The sequence below is a fragment of the Megalobrama amblycephala genome, linkage group LG2 (genome assembly GCF_018812025.1).
Source record: "Megalobrama amblycephala isolate DHTTF-2021 linkage group LG2, ASM1881202v1, whole genome shotgun sequence".
Classification (NCBI taxonomy): domain Eukaryota; kingdom Metazoa; phylum Chordata; class Actinopteri; order Cypriniformes; family Xenocyprididae; genus Megalobrama; species Megalobrama amblycephala.
Window position 1 is genome coordinate 31,561,172 of NC_063045.1, and position 21,660 is coordinate 31,582,831.

The 21,660-nt window shown below is 36.7% G+C and overlaps 1 protein-coding gene and 1 pseudogene across 4 annotated transcripts; both read right to left on the minus strand.

Moving 5' to 3' along the window:
• Nucleotides 1-2,861: 2,861 nt before the first annotated feature.
• Nucleotides 2,862-9,010, minus strand: LOC125255283 (annotated as a pseudogene).
• A 130-nt stretch (nt 9,011-9,140) lies between these two features.
• Nucleotides 9,141-20,432, minus strand: LOC125255291. 4 transcript variants are annotated; one of them, XM_048170387.1, is made up of 4 exons: nt 19,946-20,432; nt 11,117-11,278; nt 10,668-10,836; nt 9,141-10,583 (listed from the first exon to the last, which is right to left on the minus strand). In XM_048170387.1, exons 2-4 carry the CDS (start codon nt 11,138-11,140, stop codon nt 9,232-9,234), a joined length of 1,545 nt encoding a protein of 514 aa, XP_048026344.1. In that variant the 5' UTR covers nt 11,141-11,278; nt 19,946-20,432; the 3' UTR covers nt 9,141-9,231. The 4 variants fall into 4 exon arrangements, with proteins under 4 accessions (XP_048026344.1, XP_048026355.1, XP_048026364.1 ...); XM_048170398.1 differs by lacking the exon at nt 19,946-20,432 and adding an exon at nt 13,547-14,246; XM_048170407.1 differs by lacking the exon at nt 19,946-20,432 and having other exon boundaries at nt 9,141-10,076; nt 10,153-10,583; nt 11,117-11,554.
• Between the last annotated feature and the right edge of the window lie 1,228 nt (nt 20,433-21,660).

A 21,660-nucleotide genomic window follows, 5' to 3' on the forward strand; every position in this document is an offset into this window, starting at 1 on the left:
CAGTTTTCTATTAATAGCTTTACTGACATGAAAGGAGCTTTTGTTGTCGTATTCTTGTTCGGAAAATGTACATTATTTGACACTGTAATTTGTAAAACTTTGTTGGATGTACCTCCGCTAGGGGGGTCCGGGGGCATGCCCCCCCGGAAGAAAATTGTGTACATTTTAAGGTTAAATGCATCAATCTGGTGCACTCTGGAAACTCAAAATTAAGAGTTTCAACCCATGTACAGTGTGCAAATTGAACAAAGAAACAGCACTGACTTGTACCTGGACATTAAAAAGGGTTCAAACATTTTTTTTTTTTTTACAATACTTTTGTACTCATTTCTTTTTAAAAGATATATCCTTGAGCTTTTATTTTGATCACCAGATCACCAGCTGATCGCGTGCGCAAATGCGCTCACTTCTCTTTAAAACACGCAGCACAGACAGACTGTATATATACTTAATCACTGTCTTTTGCTGTTTTATAAAGGCACAAAGCCATATCACAGTTTCGATTTTAGTTCGTTGGCAAACGTAGTATGTTTTAAATTTTCAGTTCATTATGAAACGGTGGCGGCAGCAGAGGGTCATTAATGGAAAACACTGAATGAATGTATAACTTAGCTGATGTGCTAAAGTTGTCATATCGGTTGTTATATAACAAAACGTATATAACGTACTCGGTTACTTACGTAACCTCGGTTCCCTGAGAGATAAGAGAACGAGTATTGCGTTGCAAACGCTATGAGAAAACTCCTTTTCTCGAGAAAATAACGGCCATGGTGTGTAAAGCAGAAGCAGCCTGGCCCAAGTAGATATCGCTGCAGCCCGGAGACCCGCAAGTGGGAGGAGCTTACGCCAACAACAGCAAGTGGGTGGAGCTTATACCGCAAGTAGGCTGGAGTTCATAGTATCTTAAAAAATGTATATATAACGCATTTTCATAGTTTGAATTGAAATTCTTACATTTTTGTAATTATTCCTTGTATCCAAATACCATTCGTTGTCAACACTGAATCACGTTTTTACACCGTTTGTGATGATGCTATTTTAAATCCTTTTAGCTGTAATGTAATTCAAGCATATTTCTGGATATTGTATTTTACAATTCTTCTACAGTAGCCTACCAAAGAACATATTAAAGTGAGATGCAATTGCACTCAGGAAATAAATGTATGATGCATAAAGAAAATGTTGAATACTGTTACTTACTATTCACCTGTACTGAACATTTTTTATTTTTCATATTTGTTTTTACTCAAATTACAGCAAGTGACCAACTAATGTTCTTCAGAACATTACACAAATAAATGTATTCTCAAATCACAATTCAGAGTCAGGGTGGGTAAATTATTTTATTTCTGAAACAAATTATGAACAATAATTCTGCATGCAGTGGACACTGCAAAATCCTGGATGCATGGCTTTGCTGTAAATTCCTGAAAGCTCACATTTTTTATTTTTCATATTTGTTTTTACTCAAATTACAGCAAATGACAGACTAATGTTCTTCAGAACATTACACAAATAAATGTATTCTTAAATCACAAAGTCTCAGGGTGGGTAAATTATTTTATTTCTGAAACAAATTAGGAACAATAAACCTGCATGCAGTGGACACTGCAAAATCCTGGATGCATGGCTTCACTGTAAATTCCTGAAAGCTCACCTCGCTTGCCCTTCCCAGCATAACCTGGTGGGTGCACAAAAACCACAATGAGCACTAGGGTTGACCCGAATTAAAACTTTCCCCATGCCATCCAAGATATGCATGACTTTATATCTATTGTTTAACATGCACAAACATTTCAAGAACAATTTCTCAGCTCTGTAGATCTATACTATACAAGTAAATGTTATCCAGAAATTTTAGGCCCAAAGGGATGACATGAGGCCAAGTAAATTACACTTTACTACTATTTTTAGAACAAAATATTCTTTTTAAAAACCACAACTAGACTAAACACTAGTTTATTCACCATTAATTTACACAAGACATACTTTACCAGGTGTGCAGCTTTTGTACTCCACATGGCACTCCAAACAAGTGGAGATGGAGTACATTTTCCAGAAGTCAGTGAAGTAATCATGACTTTTGTTTTCCCAACATGTAACACCTAAGGGAGAAAAAAAAGAGCATTAAAAAAAAAGAAAAAAAGAAAAAAGAAAAACACACACAAATTAAAAAACACACAAATAATGTCAACACTTACTTTCCAGCCACAAGAAATGTGCCTGGCTCCTGAAGCTTTGTTCTCCAACTAAATTTCTGAATCTAGTGCAAACCAGAGACAGGGGCATGTAGGCAGCATCTCCTTCTTCAAGGACAACTTCAATATTTTTTTTAGCAAATCTCCTGATAACTGATAGAATAGCAACAGTTAACTCAGTCTGTTAAATAACAACCATGAAAATATATATATTTTTTATCACCTTGAAGATAAAACATGTAGGAGGGTCATCATCTCTAAACAGCTTCTCCTTAAAGAAAAATATAAGTGAATTCAAACTATTCTAGCACATGCATTTTAAATCATCAAAACTGACTGTACTTACATTGTTGAAAGCAGAATGCCCAATTAGTGTTTGATCTGCTGAAATTAAGTCGTCCATAGTTATTATAGCTATGTAAATATTAGAGTTACGTAATTTAAAACACAGTATGGTTTGTGTACTTTGCTCAGAGTTCTTACCCTCATATCCAAGTTCTCCTTTTTTCGCCTTTTTCCTGCCAATGGTTTCAGGCAGAAAGGTAGAGCATTCTTCTTCTAAAAGGGGATTAGAATTTTTAAAAAAGTGATACAATTATTAAAGTATCTTTTAAAAGTTAACCAAAAATCTGCAAAATATGAAAAGCTGACAATACCAGCAGCAACAGCTCTTTTTCTCTTTTTCCCATGTCTTCCACAATTGATTGTCATGCAACAAAAGCAAACAGTAAGCAACAGATGTCACATTAAAGACTACATTAATACAATTTAAAATTATTGCTATATTTTCAATCAATTAAAGAATTTAATCATAAAAAAAAATCATAATTATTATTATGATTTTTATCTGAAACACTTTGCTATTTCTTTCACCCAGGGTTTGCAGAATATAGTTTTACTGAGTATTATGAGTGATTCACTGTATCATTCTGTTCAGTGACTTGTTGAACAGAATTAACTGTTGACAGCATACAAGTGAACAAGAATTATTTTTTTCTTTTCTTTAAAGGTTTCTTAAAAACACCACAAAAACACTTACTCTAAAGAGAAATTGTCAAGCAGGACAGCACACCACCATTTCCTTATGTTCTTCATGTTCGGCTGTGTACATAAATTAGTATAATGTTGAATTGTATTTAAAATATATAACTACAAAAACAAGCTAAAACTTACTTCAGTGAAGTCAAACTTATTCTCCAGAGTAACATACAGTGCATACTGTAATATTCAAAGAAACAATAAAAAAAAAAAAAATCAAATGGGTAAAAGACTGCGAGTGATTACACTTCTCTGCTCCTCATTTACATATACTTGCCATCAAGACAAATACTCCACAGTTATTTGACATCCTTTGTCTTCCATAATCCTAATGATGAAATCAAACATACAATAAATTAACTGCTGTGATAAACACACAACATATGCATTTGGGGCTTACATATTAAAAGCAGGACTTGTGATCACAAGTATATTATGCCTACAAAAAAAATCTCACCGTAATGTCATTGAGGACAGTCTCTGACCACAGTCCTGGTGCGATTTTTTGGGCAAGCTCTCTATCAGTTAAAAACAAAAAAGACAGAGGTAAATTAACATTAAATAAAGATAAGCAAAATATAGTTCTGTAAAAAATACCAGTGCCTGCAAGGCAGTGTCATGGCTGGCAGGCTGGATTAATGACAAACAACAACAACAACAACAATAGAATTTAACAACAGTGCTGATAAGCATGGTTATGAATATTGAAGTTTGAATGCCAATTTTCAATTAGTGAAAAAAGAAAAATATGCATGGTCTAAAACTGAACTACCATACATTTTATTGTCAACATGAAACCCAAATTGACACAGTTCTACTTATCTTGCTGTGAGCAACTGATCAGTGCATATATACACAAGTAAAATACATATTACATATTATATACACACACAGTGATGCGGTGTGTATTGTGTGACATTACAGCATGTCCCTATTTTTTAAAAGGCTTATAAATCATACAGAGGGATTTTTTTTAATTAAAAATGTGCACAGTTTCCTGTGAGGGTCAGGTTTAGGTGTAGGGGTTGGTGTAGGGCAATAGAAAATACGTTTTATGCAGTATAAAAACCATTACGTCTATGGAATGTGCCAACAAATCACAAAAACAATGTGTGCATGCGAGTGTGTGTGTGTGTGTGTGTGTGTGTGTGTGTGTCTTGCATCGCAAAAGTAGAATGAGTTGGAATTTTAGTTTCACGTTCACCTTAAAGAAAGCAAAGAAAAAAACAATAACATTGATTAACCTCTTAGGTATTAATTCGAACAAACAAAAAACAAACAAGCAGTATGGTTTGAAACAGAACAACCATACTGCTGTTGAACATTTGAAAGACCTGTATAATTGCATGTATCTGGTATCACTTAAACCAGAACCACAGAGAGAATCAAGAAAGAACAGCTGTGTCTGCTTTGGCTTCATAATCTGAAAAATGCCCCAAAATGCCTATTATTGTGCAATGATTCAATAAGACAACTTGAAATGGACTGAAATAGCATAGCGACAACTGTTAATGTGATCCACATAACAACACTGCTTTAAATAATAATTTGAACATATTAACTTACAGCAATCATCCAATGTCCTTTTACCCAGGATGGAAGTAAAATGACATCTTTGTTGCAAATGTCCACCTTTAAAGTATGAATATAATGCATCTACACACATAACTGTCATAAATGTTCAATAACACAAAGTATATGCACAGAAAAAAAGCTTACAGGAAAATGATCCAGTGGATTTGCAGACAGAGGTGATAACCAGGTCACAGAAATGTAACTGCTGGTCACCCAGACGTCAATGTTCTGTAACAAAGTATATTTTTACGGTATTTACACATTGTTTTTTTCACAATGACAAAAGCAACACAATGTACACTTTTACTGTTTAGATGTGGTGTTTTGGTAGCGAACACTATTGTTACCCTCAAAGATCCAATTTCTGCAATAACCCTTAGACAGGAATTCAGAATCTGTATAGGAGAAAAAAATTACATGTACACATATTATATATATATATATATATATATATATATATATATATATATATATATATATGACTGTGCAAATTACAGATCTAATATGTGAGTTCACATTATTTTATTGTTTTACCATGCCCTCTACGTCATTCTGTAGTCCTAATGTCAAGAAGTCTTCACGAGTAAGCGTGTTACCATAAACACGTACAATGTGCTCCTTAAGATCCTTGGTTTCATCCAGCACACACGAAACCTAAACATAAAAAAAGGAAAAACACAAATAGAACATTCATTATATTAACTATTTTTTATTATTATTGTCATTACTATTTTAAATCTTGTTGGATTATATCATTAACATTGTATATCAATGTCTGACAAAATATGATTAAAAATTATGAAATATTTTAGACCTAACAGTATGATTTTCAGAAAAGCTGCTCTGAAATGTTGTACAGTATTGTAAAAAAGACTATACAAATAAACCTGATTTGATACCTTTTCCTGTAGTTCTGCATTCAATGGATGTTGCCAACAACTGAAGTCAGCACTCACATTCTGTAGTTTAGTAACAGCCTCATCTTTTTGCAGAACCTTAACGCTCTCATCTTTTTGCAGAACCTTAACATGGTCAAGGTTTGAGCTATCTTGAGAATGACCTAAAAGGAAAAGAATTAGTATAATCATAGTTGATGCTTGAGCATAAATATAATAAAATATCATGTTACAAACACCAACATATGTTACCAATGACAAGCTGCCCATTCTTGTTAATGGAGGTTTGTCCAGTTCCCATTGACTTCTGTATTTTCTCCAGCCTTGATCTGTTAAGCAGCGTGTTGTGATGGTGGACTATATTTCGAATTAGAAAGATCTGAGAGCTGGGAGACATCATGTTAAGAAAGTAGTTGTTTTTCTCCATTTGGGAAAAAAATTGTTCTACCACTTGGGTGTTAACCTTCCCAGCCAATTCTGGCACAAGGGCGGTTCTTCTTAGAAAATCCTTGGGATCTTTAGCATTTGTTTCATGCAGTTTGTCGTATAGGACATAATGCTCTGAACTACCTGTTGTAGGATGCCCATTGATATCTGGGGGATTTCGTGGCTCTCTTAACCAGGGAAGATTAACCTTGACCTTGCCTTCTTTTGCTAAAGCAATGTTTTCTTCTGTGGGGCTAATTAGTCTTCCGTCATGTGGAGAAAATGGCAGCACCAACGGATCCCTCAGATTTCCATGAGTTGCCAGACCTCTGGCAAAATCATAAATGGTAATATTTGGTAAATGTTGCCATGAGAGTAAAATATCAACATAGTCTCTTGGACTTTCTGCTCTCATGTTGAATTTCAGACTGTACACAACCCCACATGGGCACATAACGGTAGACCAGCCTCCTAAAATCATCAACAATAAAAAAGCTAAATACTTTTGATTTCACTGATTAACAAAATTTGATTTGAAAAGAACTGATGGATTAACATACTCAAGATTATGGTTCCATACCTGATGCACCCCAAACTTTCTCAAAGATTTTATCATAGGTGCTCCTACTCCTTATTTCTTTATGAAGCCTGAGAATAAGGTCTGTTTTTGAACCACATGGATCAACCCCACAAGCTTTGCACAGTTTCTTGACATCATCAACCTGTAAAGTAAAAAAAAAAAATTCTAATAGTTTCACAGACAGCACATACTGTATCATAATTAATCCCTACCTTCATTTTCATGACTTCCTCAAGAAGTCTATCTTCAGCAATGTCTAGCTCTGCCTGCTCTTTTTTTTTGCTGGGCGATGTACTTTTTCCCACTCAGTGTTTAAAACCAGATCAGATTTTCGTGTTTCTGGTCCAATCCATGGTGCCCAAAAACCAAAGTTTGGCTTAACAATGAATTTATTCTCCTCTCCAGCTGCATGGGGAAAAAAATTCAAAATATAGGTTATTTTAGAGGTATTCCATGTGCTTTGGACAATTTTTGGTAAGGTAACTTGAGCGATTGCTGTCAAGTGGCAGAGATGTTGTGGTTTTCAAGTACTGAGCTAAACAAATGTAATCCATCAGAATGTAGACCAGCACATAGTTTATTCTAAGTGTAGTTTATGCCAGGTTTATAGATGACTGAAGAAATCAACACCCCCTGGACTATAAGAGCTACAACATAGAAAAGAAAGGCCAGAACCAACTAATGTCATACAAATGAAATAAATATTAGAACATATTTTAAGTTTGTTTATCAGTAGTCCTTTTTACACATTAATACTGGTAAATTACTAGCAATTTTTTACCAGTAATTGACCTTGTAATTTGCTGGTTATGTTGCAACTTCATTTACTGGTAAATTGGCAGTAGTGATTTACCTAAAAGGTTACCTGTTACCTGCAATTTGCTGACATTTTAACAGTAAAGACAGTATGTCTGAAAGGGGGTCATCATTCAAAAGAGCAGGGTACAATTTACTTCCATGAGAAAGAAAATCCATGTCTTACCCTTCACAAACCCAAGGGAAATAATATTCAAGGACACCGACTCCCAGAAGTCTTTTATATTAACTTCTCCAGTATACTCGTTTGGATCTGGCACCTCACTCACTGCAGAAGGAAACCAACATACTTTACATACCCTCACATTACAAACAAAGACAAAAACAAACGTTTTCAGAATAGGTTTAATGTATGTACTGTTACCTGGCATACTAAACACTCCCTTTTTATGAAGATCCATAATAATTACAGGAGGATGAGAGCCGCAATTGATGCATGAATATTTGTAGTCATGTTGTACCAATGCTTCAAATTGTAGGTAGCCATGAAACAGATGGTTATGTGGAGGTAGATTTAAACCAGATGCAAGTTCCATTGCTTTGAAAACTCTGCCTGCTGCATTATGAGTCTATAAACAGATATAAACTAGTGATATACTTTGTTGCAGGACAAAATTAAAAAGCTATTTCTTGATAAGCTAAAACTAAAAATGCATTTCCACAAAAGTTAACACAACAAAGACGAATCAAAGTTGAAAATCAAAATTTCAACATACTGTGAAGTGTTTCTAAATACATATTGGTCCCTGTTTTTAGGGAACACACAATTATTAAGTAATATTATTATTATTATTAACTATTAATAGTTGCTTAGCCTGCATATTGTTATATTATATTTTATTATATTATAAGAAAGGTCTATTAAGGTTTATAATAAAAAGTTAGTAGTTATAAAGGTCATATTAATTTTATTTTCTGCATGATCCTATTCTAGATCCCTTGACCCTACCTCTTGCCTAAACATAGCCACTTCAGCTACCTTACTTAAGCATACGCTACCTAGTTAATAGTTAATGTGTTCCCTAATTTCAGATCATATACAGTATATATAAATGTACAGTGAACATACCTGGAGTGAAGCCCTTAAATACAAACATAAGTGGAAACTCATGAGAATGTGATTGTTGAAGTTGTGGATTCCATGTTCCCAGTCTTTGTAGCGGTACTCCATTCCACATCTTTGACATTTCTTGAAGTATGTGTTTATTCCTGAATTAAATTATATGATTATATACATGAATATAAATATAGCAACATGCTGTAATATTTTATTAGAACACTTACCTTCATAGACATGTCAGTGTCACAATCTTAGCTTTTGATGTGATCAGGATGGGTTCACTTAGATGGGTTTCACCCCGTATCCGCTTACATATATTTATATATAATCTATTTTTAATCTCTATAATAAAAATGTATAATTCAGATTTTGATCTCCATATCCATTTACATATATTATATATATCTTCCAAGGGGTTTTTTCCCTCCTAGGACTTTTTTCCCAGTGTTAGCACGCTGGGTTTTTCTCCTAGGGGGTTTTTTCCACCCCTGGGAGTCAGCCGACATTGGCTTAATGTAGCACCATCTTGTATATGTTACATATTACCACGCTTGTTTGTACAGCTTATTTTTAACCACTTCCCTTTTTTCTGTGCTTCTAATATGTAAAGCTGCTTTGAAACAATTACCAATTGTAAAAGCGCTATATAAATAAATTTGACTTGACTTGACTTAGAGGCAAGTTATAACCACATTCAGAGCAAAACTTTTCTGATGGCACAACATGCTTTGGTGGGGGAAAATTAAACTCTGCTCTGCAATGATTTTCAGGAAAGTTTGTTGGATAGCGTTTTTTATCCAAGATGTACTTTAAAATTCTCTGCAGAAGTTCTTTCCCAAGTCCAAATGGCTTTTCCAGACTTTCCTTCTCACCTTCTTGATGACCATCCAAGTTGTCCTCTTCTGTTCCAGTTGATTTGACAGATTTGAAAAGAAGTCTATTAGTTTGAAAGAGAAACCACTTAGCGATATATTTATGTGGACAAGAAATTCGTCCTTTAACACAGGGACAATGCCAGCTGTTTTTCTGGGCATCATACATTACCATCACCCTTCCCAATCGACTATAATATGAAGGTTTGTTCTCCAAGACAGACACATAATGCTTTCTGGGTGGTCCAATTTGAACACCCACAGCAAGTGGGGCACTTTGTTTTGTTGCCTCCTTTAGTCGTGCAAGACACATCTCTTTCTTGTTTTCTGTAAACCATCTCTGTTTTACAAGCTCAGTCAGCGTGTCTTCCTCAAGATGACATGTGTTTGACGGAGTTGAACAATAATCAAGTGACCTTAGATGAAAACATCTAAATGCTTGATGCCCACTCCTGGCTGCTACATCATAAAACAAAGAGCAATCATCCACCTCACATTCACTTGGTCCTCTCAGTTTTTGCTTTACATGGATAGGAACAGGTGGCCCACGGAAATTTTGGGCAACTGCGAAAATGCCATTACTTGCATCTACACACTGGCTGGCAAGATGGTAATCTGCACATATATCCACATTTTCAGTTCCATGCTTTCTTTTTATGTGTCGTTGTAAATTTTTCAAGTAAATACTCACATTACATTTTGGACAGAAAACTTTTTTGGGACTAGATTTACTTGGTCTAAGCTCCTGCTCCTGGACCACTGGTAGTATATTGGCTATTGCTGACAGCTGATCAGTTGCTCCATGAACCACGTTGGATTGCTGGTCCCTCTGTTTGCTGGCTATTGCTGACAGCTGATCAGTTGCTCCATGAACCACGTTGGATTGCTGGTCCCTCTGTTTGCTGGCTATTGCTGACAGCTGGTCACTTGCTCCATGAACCACTGTGGGTGAGTCGTCCCCCTTGGTTTTGTCTATGTTCCTGGTGGCTTGTCCACCTGCACTTACATGCTTCAGCAGGTGTTTTTTAAAGTCAGTGCGACATATTATTGTTTTGTCACAATAAAAACAGTGGTAATGCGCTGTTTTGTGACAAGAGTGATGACATTTATAGATTTTGAAACCTGAAATATGTATTTTACAATAATGTTAACAAATGTTAATGCATACTTAATTGTAGTAAACATAACAACAATAATATGACTTACTCTCATGTACTACCACCCAAGATAAATGAGACTGAAGGTGGCCAGTTGCCTGTAAGCTGTCCTCAAATTTTATATTGTCCCTGGGACAAAGAGGACAATGAAATTTTGTGCACTTGAGGCACTGGTATGCCTCAAGTGTGTCAGTAACACTTCTTACTGAAAAGTGAACCTAAAACACAATAACAACTTTAAACATCACACATTTTTTTTTTTTTTTTTTTTTTACAGACTATTACTATTAAATAAACATGTTATTTAAACCATGCTTTAATTATGTTACATTGTGGATTAGGAAGTTAGAAGATATGTTCTAATATATTTGAAAATGTACCTTATTCTTTAGAAAATTATCCTAAATCGATTTGCAAACGCTAAGAAGTTTATAAATCAGTGCAGTTCAAATCGTTAACAAGATACATTGACATGCAATTAAGTTACATTAACGTTACCTGTTTATGGTCTACTGTATCCATAACCTGGAGAGCAGATTGTAGGGCCTAGTTGTTTGAAAACACATAATATTGACAGACAGCTTCTTCTTCGTCTTCTTTTTATTCTTCTTCTTCTTCTTCTGTTTGACGGATCGCAACCAAATTCACTCGCTATCGCCACTAGGAGCGTAAACAATATTACATGACATTAAACAAACCAATCAAAATCTTCTATTAGTTTGTACCGCCCACTTGCGGCTTAATGTCCCACCCACTTGCAGCTGCTCCACCCACTTGCATCTAGCTCCGACCTCCGTTTATACCTATCTCGCCTGGCCAGCGGCGGAGTGTGCACGATCCGGGAGTGCTGAAGACGTTCTGCGCGGCCACAAATGGGCGGCGACCGCTTCTTCCAGTGGCAGGAGCTTCACATATCCTTTTTCCTCAGCGCCGTCAACAAATGAAGAGTTTCGTAGCAAAACGAGATAAATCCGTTTTTTTAATTTTTCAAAAATCTTGTTTTTTGGTTGTGCATTCCAATTAATATCAATTCAACTGCAGTTGGTTTGTTTTGATTTAAACCTTCATAACTTAAAAAATACAGCTAAGTAGCACCATAAAACAAAATAATAACATGATAACATAATAATAAACATGTTTTGACAAAAATGTTAAAAACGGATTTATCTCGTTTTGCAACGAAACTCTTCAAATAGAGCGTTAACTGTAACGTTACGTACACACCGCCGCCGACTTGAGCTGCAAAGAAGCTCTGGCCGCTTTGTCAAAGACATACTATGGAGTCAAATTAATGCCTTAAAGTTTTGCACAAAAATAAAGTTTTGCAAAACAAAAAAAAGAATTGAGCAATAAAAAAATGTTTTGCAAACAAAAATAAAGAATTGCAAAGGAAAAATAAAGTATTGAGCAGAAAAAAATAAGTTTTGCAAGCAAAAATAATAAATTGCAAAATAAAATAACGTAGTGCAAAAATAAAATATAATCAATTACAAAAATCAATGACAGCTGTAATCCTATTTTATCTTTGCCACATATTTTTCATGCTCAAACCTACTAAATCATTTGCAACGCTCATTTTATTCTGCGTTTCAGTCAAGCGTGCGCTCACGATACCGGCTTTCGTTTGCGCTGCACTGTTCTGTGCGGTTCTCTTTATGGCACTGGTTTGACGTGGGGGTGGAGTCAAGAAACGGGGGCACGCCCCCGCGAAACACGTCATCGGCAGGAGACGCAGATCGCAACAGAACAGATCAAGCATAGAGACAGAGCGCATTTATTATAATCTGAAAACCATGCCCACCGGGGGAAAAACAAAAAAAACAACCGTCTCCATTGACTTTGTAATGCATGAGGCTGCCTCCTTGTCTTTTCTGACTCATTACAAAAAAACAGAACAATGCCTAAAAGCTGCTGTGTGACAAGGTGTACAGCTAACAAGCTAAAAAACCCAGAAATAAGTTTTTATAAGCTGTCGACCCCAAAAAACGAATGTTTAAGGACACAAAAGTGGATACAGGCAGTGAGACAGAGCACAACAGGTCATATTACTATAAGAAATGCATTGGAGGGGGTCGTAATTGGCGACAACATATGCTAAACAAACCAACAAAAACAAACCATTCATTATTTTTAACCATGTCAAAGAATTATTTCACCTGTCGCTGATTACGTTCCCCTCCAATGCATTTCGCGGGGGCGTGCCCCCGTTTCTTGACTCCACCCCCACGTCAAACCAGTGCCATAAAGAGATCCGCACAGAAAAGTGCAGCGCAAAAGAAAACCAGTATCGTGAGCGCACGCTTGACTGAAACGCAGAATAAAATGAGCATTGCAAATGATTTAGTAGGTTTGAGCATGAAAAATATGTGGCAAAGATAAAATAGGATTACAGCTGTCATTGATTTTTGTAATTGATTATATTTTTATTTTTGCACTACTTTATTTTATTTTGCAATTTATTATTTTTGTTTGCAAAACTTATTTTTTTTCTGCTCAATACTTTATTTTTCCTTTGCAATTCTTTATTTTTGTTTGCAAAACATTTTTTTATTGCTCAATTCTTTTTTTGTGTTTTGCAAAACTTTATTTTTGTGCAAAACTTTAAGGCATTAATTTGACTCCATAAAAGACGCTTGTCAGAAAGTACGGGAAAGTTTGACGCTTTGGCCGCTCTGTATATTGAGTGCGCGCGCGCGGCCGGGGTTCTCTCTCTCTCTCTCTCTCTCTCTCTCTCTCTCTCGGCGGGTGTTAATTTCGGACTCTACATGAGACTATTTTTATTGAACAATTTAGCTAGCCCACATCATAACGCACGTCAGACAACATTTGCAACTATAGTTGAAGTCTGTAACTTAGTCTCGGCACACAGACTGATTAGGCAAGGCTACGTCTGTAGTGACAAGGCTCACCATTTTATTATTTGCTTACCTTGATTGTCTTCCAAACTTTCACACGTGCCGACTCCGACTCCGAACCTATGCTCCGAACTCTCTCTGAACTTCTCACACGCAACTGACGTATCAGGTGCAAGGTTTTCAGCCAATCAACGATCAAAGAATACTGCAGCGAGAACGTTGTAGGGAGATGTAACAGCTGTGGGCCTTAAACTCCTCTCCTGTCATTAATACGCTGTGATCTAGTCATCAACAGAAAGTAACGGATTGAGAGGGGAGAAGAATGGATTTTGGAGTGACATTTCTTGCGTGTGCGTGAGAGCGTGAGATTGATGCTGAAAGCGTGAGTGTCACGCCAGATGCGTGAGAGTTGGCAACCCTGACAGTAGTTTAGGATTTTATTCAACTGCACTCCATCTCAGAGACAGATATTGCATTTATGAACTGACTTGGACATCACGGATATTACAGTTTGATTGGAGAAACCGGGGCATTGCTTACATTTATTTGGTTCACACCTGAACTCCTGTCGTCACTGGCGCGCAATGAACTGTGGGATAGTGTAGACCGCGAAGTGTCTTGAGATCGGTGCTTCATTCCCCTGGGAAACTGAGGGTGTGTCTCAATCAGTTCCCTAGCTCCCGAGCTCGTGAATCAGTATATCGTGTACACGAATTCGGGCACTGGTAAGGACAGTAAAAGATGCTGGTTCACTACACATTGGGACACTTATCACTCTATTTCCGGCGACGTGACAACGTCCTCATTGTACAACATCACTACCAGGGACGTGCACAGGGGGGTTGCTCAGGTTGCCCGGGCAACTGCCCATATGCCCTTCTCGACTCACTTTGCCCTTCCGAGGTGGAAAAAATAAATAAAGAAATCATACAATGGATGCAGAATTTCACGTAGGCCTAGATAAAAAAAAATAAAAAATAAAAAAATCGCAAAGCCTCATTCACTTCCATATTCGGGCATCCGTCCTAAAGTGAAAGTCAGTAGGGGAAGGGCAAACTCTGTTTACGTGGCTGCAGCGCTGCACGCGACCGGCACCTGAGCTGAGCCTGCATGAGCGGCACTAGAAGGAGATTGTCGCGGTTGTCGGATGAGACGACTTAACGTTGTCAGAAAGGTGAGTAAGGTTATAATCGTTAAAGAAAACGAACGAAAAAACGAAAACTAGGTGGGAAAAAACATCGTCGTTAACTAAAATAAAAATAAAAACGAGGCATTACAAAAAAACGATAACTAACCAAAACTGTAATGTGTGTTTGGCAAAACTAACTAAAATAAAATAAAATTATAGATTAAATGTCCTTAGTTTTCGTCTTTGTCAATTTCTTTCATAGAGCAAACGTTCAGCTGCATTTCATTTCCCTGCGTCGCGTCTCTCTCACATACTCGCGCGCGCAAAGCCCCTCCCCTCCGTGCACACCGCGCCTCAGAACGAGTGTTGGAAGCAAGTTCGCGAAAGGTTGGTGTCTCATGAAAACCTTTACACAATCACACATTAAAAAGTGGTATAAAAATATTTTTAATTCTGAATATAATTTTGTCAGTGTGTTAATGTCGACCCGAGAAGCGATTGCTACTTTAGAAAGTTAACTAGACGCAAGTTTGAGGTAAAATGCACTTGGGTTGTCGATGTCAAAACACTATTTAAGCTGTGATTCAAGTAAGGAATAATTGACGACGGGCCGTTGAATTATTAGAAAAATAATGCACACCTGAGGTGGTGATTCGGTCACGACTCGAAGCGGAGTCAATTATTCCGCTTATACCACGGTTATTCTCAGTCCTTCATATAGCTCGTAAGTTTTTTTTTTTTTTTTTGGGGGGGGGGGGTTGTTGGTAGGGGAGAGCCCTTTTTTTAGGTCAGAGCAACTGCCCCTCAAAATTCCTGTGCACGTCCCTGATCACTACTGGTATTTATGAACAACAACAGAGATGATATTTTCTGACATTACTTGTAATGTTATTTAAAGTACATTATGATTAATTATTTGCTTACGTGCAACATTTCAGCCGTGAATAAATTATAAGTGTTAGCTAGATTATGTTCATTACCTGTCTAGCGATGTATGTTTATGCTGAAATATAATAAAATAACGGTTTGTATTTTTAAAAACATCTATCACGTATTGTTATGTGTAGTGAGTTGGTTCACGTGATTCAAGTTTCGCGCTTCAGAACTTCCATTAAGGGAGCATAGTGAGCATCGATGCTCCCTGGTTTTCACGGTGCATTGTGGGACTTTTCAGGGAGCGAACGTTTCAGTGCCCTGGAAGGATTCTGCGATTGAGACAGCCCTTAAAATGGCCGACTCCCTGGTCAGTGCCCTGACTACTGAACTAGGGAGCTGATTGAGACACAGGGACAGACTCCAGCGCAGAGCATACACCAACACATCCAAGTATAAACAAGACCCAACAAACTGAACACAGACAGGAACTTAAATACACTGACACAAACAAGCTTAACAGGTTAACAAGGGGGCGTGGTCCAACGAGTGTCCATGGTGACATAAGCTGTGTCCCAATTCAGGGGCCGCGCACTTCGAAGTGCATGAAAGGGGTGGGGTTTTGGAGTGGAGGGTTGCCAGGTCTGCGCAACAAAACCATCCCAAAAGTAGTGTAATCCCTGACATGGCAACAGTGAGCCGAGCGTCGTTACATGGCTAGCGGCTGTGTGACTGACAGCTGACAGTTGACTGACAGCTGACAGTTGACGTTTGTGTGTGCATTTTAAAGTTTTATGACTTTCTATTGGGTTTTAACACGTTCACTGCCGACGACGACGGGACACTGGACCAAAATATGTATGGTTAAACTATGTAATGTTAGTTTTATATCTTTAGCAAGTTAACCTTGTTTGTTTGTATTTTTATGTTATATGAAATGTTAATTTGGAAAATATATACATTAATATTTTTACATTTACTCTGTATTTAAGTCTGAATTTAAAGTACAGTAGTTTAGGATTTTATTCAACTGCACTCCATCTCAGAGACAGATTGCGCATTTATGAACTGACTTGGACATCACGGATATTAGTTTGATTGGAGAAACCGGGGCATTGCTTACATTTATTTGAATTCACACCTGAACTCCTGTCGTCATTGGCGCGCAATGAACTGTGGAATAGTGTAGACCGCGAAGTGTCTTGAGATCGGTGCTTCATTCCCCTGGGAAACTGAGAGGGTGCACTTGATGTCGCTCTCGAATTATGTCACCCCTCCTCGCGCCGCGGTGAATCGCACTTCAAAGGACGCTTTTTTTCCCCGTTTTCTCAAGAACAGAATCCACCTGTTTCCGCGGGCCGCTACTGTAAAAGAGAACGTGGGTACAACTTCCGGTGAGGCGGCGGAAGTAGCATACCAATGGTATTTAGTGTGCTAATTAGCGAAGAGGCTACGTGTTTTTTGGATCATTGTTTACTTTGCAAAGTTGCAAATCTTTATGAGAGATGTCGTTACGGCGCTCAGGGACAACATTTCAGTAGTACATTTATTAGTTAATAATATCACAATACAATAAACAGTTTTCGTGCCCTTAATTGCCCTTTACTTTACTGACCTTCCACAAAAGTGCTGCTGCATGACTAGAGCATCCTGACCCTGCAATACATGAACAACCCGCTGTCTGTACTTCACCTGTCACTGATGCACCAAAGCCTTATGATGTGGTATTTTACTCCTAACGTGTCGTGCGTGCCAGAGCCAGTCGCGTTTCCACTGTCATATATGCGCTGCTAAAGGCTACTGATGTTAACCATTGCGATAAATATACACGTTTATGGAAAATATCAGAGACTGCTTGAGGAACGAAGACAATTCTTATATGATTATAATCGTGTATTTATTTAGTTTAATGTTTTATCTGTCTCTTCCCTGTGCCTGTTGATTCCTGACAAATGCATATCTTTCACAGATTCACACACTCCGGTTAACTCGTATAACTCATAACTCCTGTTGCCTTCTCATGAGCTCCCTCTGTTGCTCTGGTTGAAAGGATCAGGATAGATAGACAAGAGATCGCGCTAACATCCTCGGATTGCAATCATCGCATAATTTAGAGGAAAATAAATGCTCAGAAAAGTGACGTAAACAGAGTATGTTATCAATATATTTCTAAATGTGTAAGCCTTTGGATTTAAAAGCCTTAGTGGAGTTGTTTTGTGCATTCTCGTGATCGTAAATAAATGGAAGCAGGCGCAACTGAATAGGTCTGTTAGATTTAGCATGATTGATCTGCACTCCTGACATAAATTAATACATTACTATTAATGTAACACTTTTTTATTGTAAAACATTGTTCAAATATTGATGCTGGAATCTTAAATCTTTAAGTAAAAAACAAACGTTCGCAAGTTTGGATCGTTAAATCTTGAATGACTGTCAAATGTTGAATGAATGAGTGTCACGTCCAGCTTGTTTCCTTCGAACCGGAAGACGCTCCCACGCAAGGCCTCATGGGGCGTAGGAAACTTGTGGATACAGTGCATAAAAATGTGTCGATATAAATATTATTTAAATGTCACTTTGTCAATGAAACCGCCTAATTTCTGTACAGTTTTTTTTTTTTAAGTTAAGTTAGCAAATGCATAAGTTGTATACATGTATTTGTAATGTAATTTATTAATTTATTTATTCATATAAATGAGTCAGTCATTTCTGTTAAACATTTTTTTGTGTAAATAAAAGAGAATTGTTCATTGTTTATTTCTTTTATGCAACTTGATGCAAAAATGTAATTTTAAATAAAAAAAAATTTAAGTAGGCCTATATAATATTTTTTTTTTCATCATGTAAATTAAATGTTTTTACATTAAATACATCGTTCTAAAGCTACATTACATAAAGTACCTTTTACAACTATATACAACAGAACTTAGATTTAACATCAGAAAAATAGGATCACATTTTAAATCATCAGTATATAAAACAGAACAAAACATAATATTTGTGTACACTTTCATTAGGCAGACGCTGGTGGAGCGTATTATATAAAAATCAGAAATATTTGAACATACTAAAACAGATCTATGGTCCATTCAAATTTTGGCTTGGTGATCATAGCTTTAAAATTCTCACCTGTTACAAATAGTCATGCTCAGCAGGTATATTTTAAGATGTCAGTGCAAGTTTATTTTAGTTAAAACAACTGAACATTTCATTTAACACAACAACAAACAAGGTTAACTAGTTGCTAACGATATAAAACTAACATTACATAGTTTAACCATACATATTTTGGTCCAGTCTCCCATTGTCTTCGGCAGTGAAGCATGTCAAAACCCCATAAAGTCATAAATGCACACAAACATCAGCTGTCTGTCACACAGCCGTTAGCCATGTAACGACGCTCGGCTCATTGTTGCCACGTCTCGAATTAGGATACTTTTACACTTGTGCTGCGATTACGCTACTTTTGGGATGGTTTTGTTGCACAGACCTGGCAACCCTCCACTCCAAAACCCCACCCCTTTCACGCACTTCGAAGTGCGCGGCCCCTGAATTTGGACACAGCTTGAATGTGGCGGGAAACAGAACAAAGGAACACGTGACAAAAAGCAAACCAAAACAAACAGAACATGATGGTGACCGTAACAATTAGCTAGTTCAGGTGTTAAATTATTCAGGTGTTAAAGCTCTGCAGGACTGTAGATGCACAAACACAGATGCATTGCAGAACTCAGTTGCTGGGATGTTTGTTGAGGCAGAGCAGAGCAGAGCAGAACAGGAGTGTATTCCAGAAAGCAGGGTTAACTTGCTGTCACATATACCCTGAACTCTCAGTTGATTAACCCAAACCTTGCTTACTCGTGGTATGCTGGTTCCAAAAATACGTCCGGGAGTAGGTTCAGCCAACCCAGAGTATGTTCCGGGTTAACACACAAGACATTCTCAACAGAGCGACGAATCGATGATTCACCATGGAAACAGACGCTAAGAAAAAGCGAGCCATTCTACTTCATTCTTCTTCTTTTGTTTAATGGCGATTTACATAACCTACTTGGTGCACATCACCACCTATTGGGTGGTTATGCAATCATTTTTTATTCTTAATATTGTTTGATGCTAATTATTTAATAAGATATCACATATATGATATGTATTTTATTATAGAAATTATAGCATAGAAAATGTCCTGTTATAAAGGATAAAAAGCAGATCCATGTGTGAGATGACAATAAAATACATTCATATATTAGAATTGAATAAACAGTTATATATTGTATAATATAACATTGTGTATATAACTGTAACTATATAACACATTTAGATACATTAATATAACCATATTGATAATATAATACACATCTGAATTCCTCTTAAGCTAACTAACTGTAGTGGCGGACCACTCTTAGTTGGGACGTATTGTTTAGCATCTTTGACAAGCTATCCAACTTATAGAAACTTAAATTGTACCTTTTTTGAGGTGGATGAGATGAGTTCCAGTCGATGGATGAACAGGGCAGGTGATCAAAGCAAGACAGGCAGCAGACAGGTAAGTAGGTTGGTAGTAACAGACAAAGCATGGACTCCAGTAATCCAACAAACGATTGGTAAGTGGTTGAAAAGGGTGATGGTTAAAGAAGGCACAACTTAATATCAAAAATAATGTCCAAATAGTGTTCAGCAGCGGTTCAATTAATTCAATATAGATTCTTTAGTGAAATAGCGATGTAAAGAACTGTATGCTAAATACGTTCCAACAGCTTCCTATGTTCCTTTGTTTGAGAAAGGTGAGAGGCGGCCATCTTTATCTTCAAACATTCTCACCGACTGTCAAAATAAAAGTCCCTACAAAATAAAGGGCCCTAATCTAACAAAATGTATCCATGCTCCAAAAGCATATAGATTATGCAATAGATTAACCTTAACTCAAAAATGGCTCCTACACTAACCCTTGAACATAACCTGCTCCGGAGCAGGTTATGTTCAGAGAGCAAGTTGCTATGGCTACTTACATACCCTAAAAGTTACCTCCGTTTTTGGAACCGAAAGTTGAGGTTATCCGCTTACTTACTCTTAAACATACTCAGGTATGTCACATAACCTGCACAATTGAGCTGAATAATGACACTATTGTCTTGCTAGAGTTGCTTTACAGCAGAATTTCAACTTGTTTCATATTTGATGAAATTTGTATTATTAATTTTGTTGCTTTTCTGTGTATTATTGTGAAGCTGCTTTGTTAAGCTGACTTAATTTGACTCTCTCATCAATGACTATATTTATACCCAGGAGGACATTGTCAATGCACAAGCATAGACTCCCTTAGACTTCTGTTGAGATATTCCAGTGGTTTCTTACACGATTGCTCCATCCTCTGATCCATCGTCTGTTCCAGCATTTTCGGCTCCATCGTATCTACTCTTCTCCACCATCATCTGCCTGTCAAAACAAAGACTGTATTCATCCAAACTAAGTATTGTCTCATGTGTTTGTGTACATCACAGCTATTTTCCTGCAATGTTTACTCAATTTACCTGTCAATAAATCAAGCTGTTGCATTCATTATGACAGTTATCCCTAGTGAAAAAAAGTATACTAAAATTTCAAATACATCTATTTTGTGCTAAGTGTACTGTCACAGTTGAGGCAGGCAGACAAAGACGAACAGATCAATATCAATACACACCAAGTTTAATGAATATAAACCAAACAGGCAGGCAGGCATACTTAAGTATATTTGATTGTGCTGAAGTAGAACTATTGCAAGTATGCTTTAGGTACACTTTAAATATCTTGCATTTAAAGATTAATATTATACAAAGATCATACAATCCTTATTAATAGTGATATTAAAAACTTTTTAGGCATTATATTAAGAAATGTGCATTGTGCAATAAAGAAATACTCCAAATAAACTTTAATTATTATTTTATATCAGTAAGTCTTAAGTGATAAATGTTAATGGATTTGAAGTGTACTTAGTATGAAATAAATATATTTTAAATAGTTTTTATTTTTTATTTTTATTTTTTTACTAAGGATGCTATACAGTCTTGCATGATTTGTAAGTAAATGTCACAATTAAGGTCCACCACAGATTTCATACAAAAAATAAAGAAACCTTTGGAATCACAAATATAAATCTATAATGCCTTGAACTGCTTTCTTGCCAACCTATCAGTATT

Coding starts and splice junctions, on each gene's coding strand:
- LOC125255291 (XM_048170387.1), bottom strand. CDS start 11,140: ATGGATACAGTAGACCATAAACAG. Junction 10,837..11,116: donor ATACAGTAGACCATAAACAG/GTAACGTTAATG, acceptor ATTGTGTTTTAG/GTTCACTTTTCAGTAAGAAG. Junction 10,584..10,667: donor TTGGGTGGTAGTACATGAGA/GTAAGTCATATT, acceptor TACATATTTCAG/GTTTCAAAATCTATAAATGT.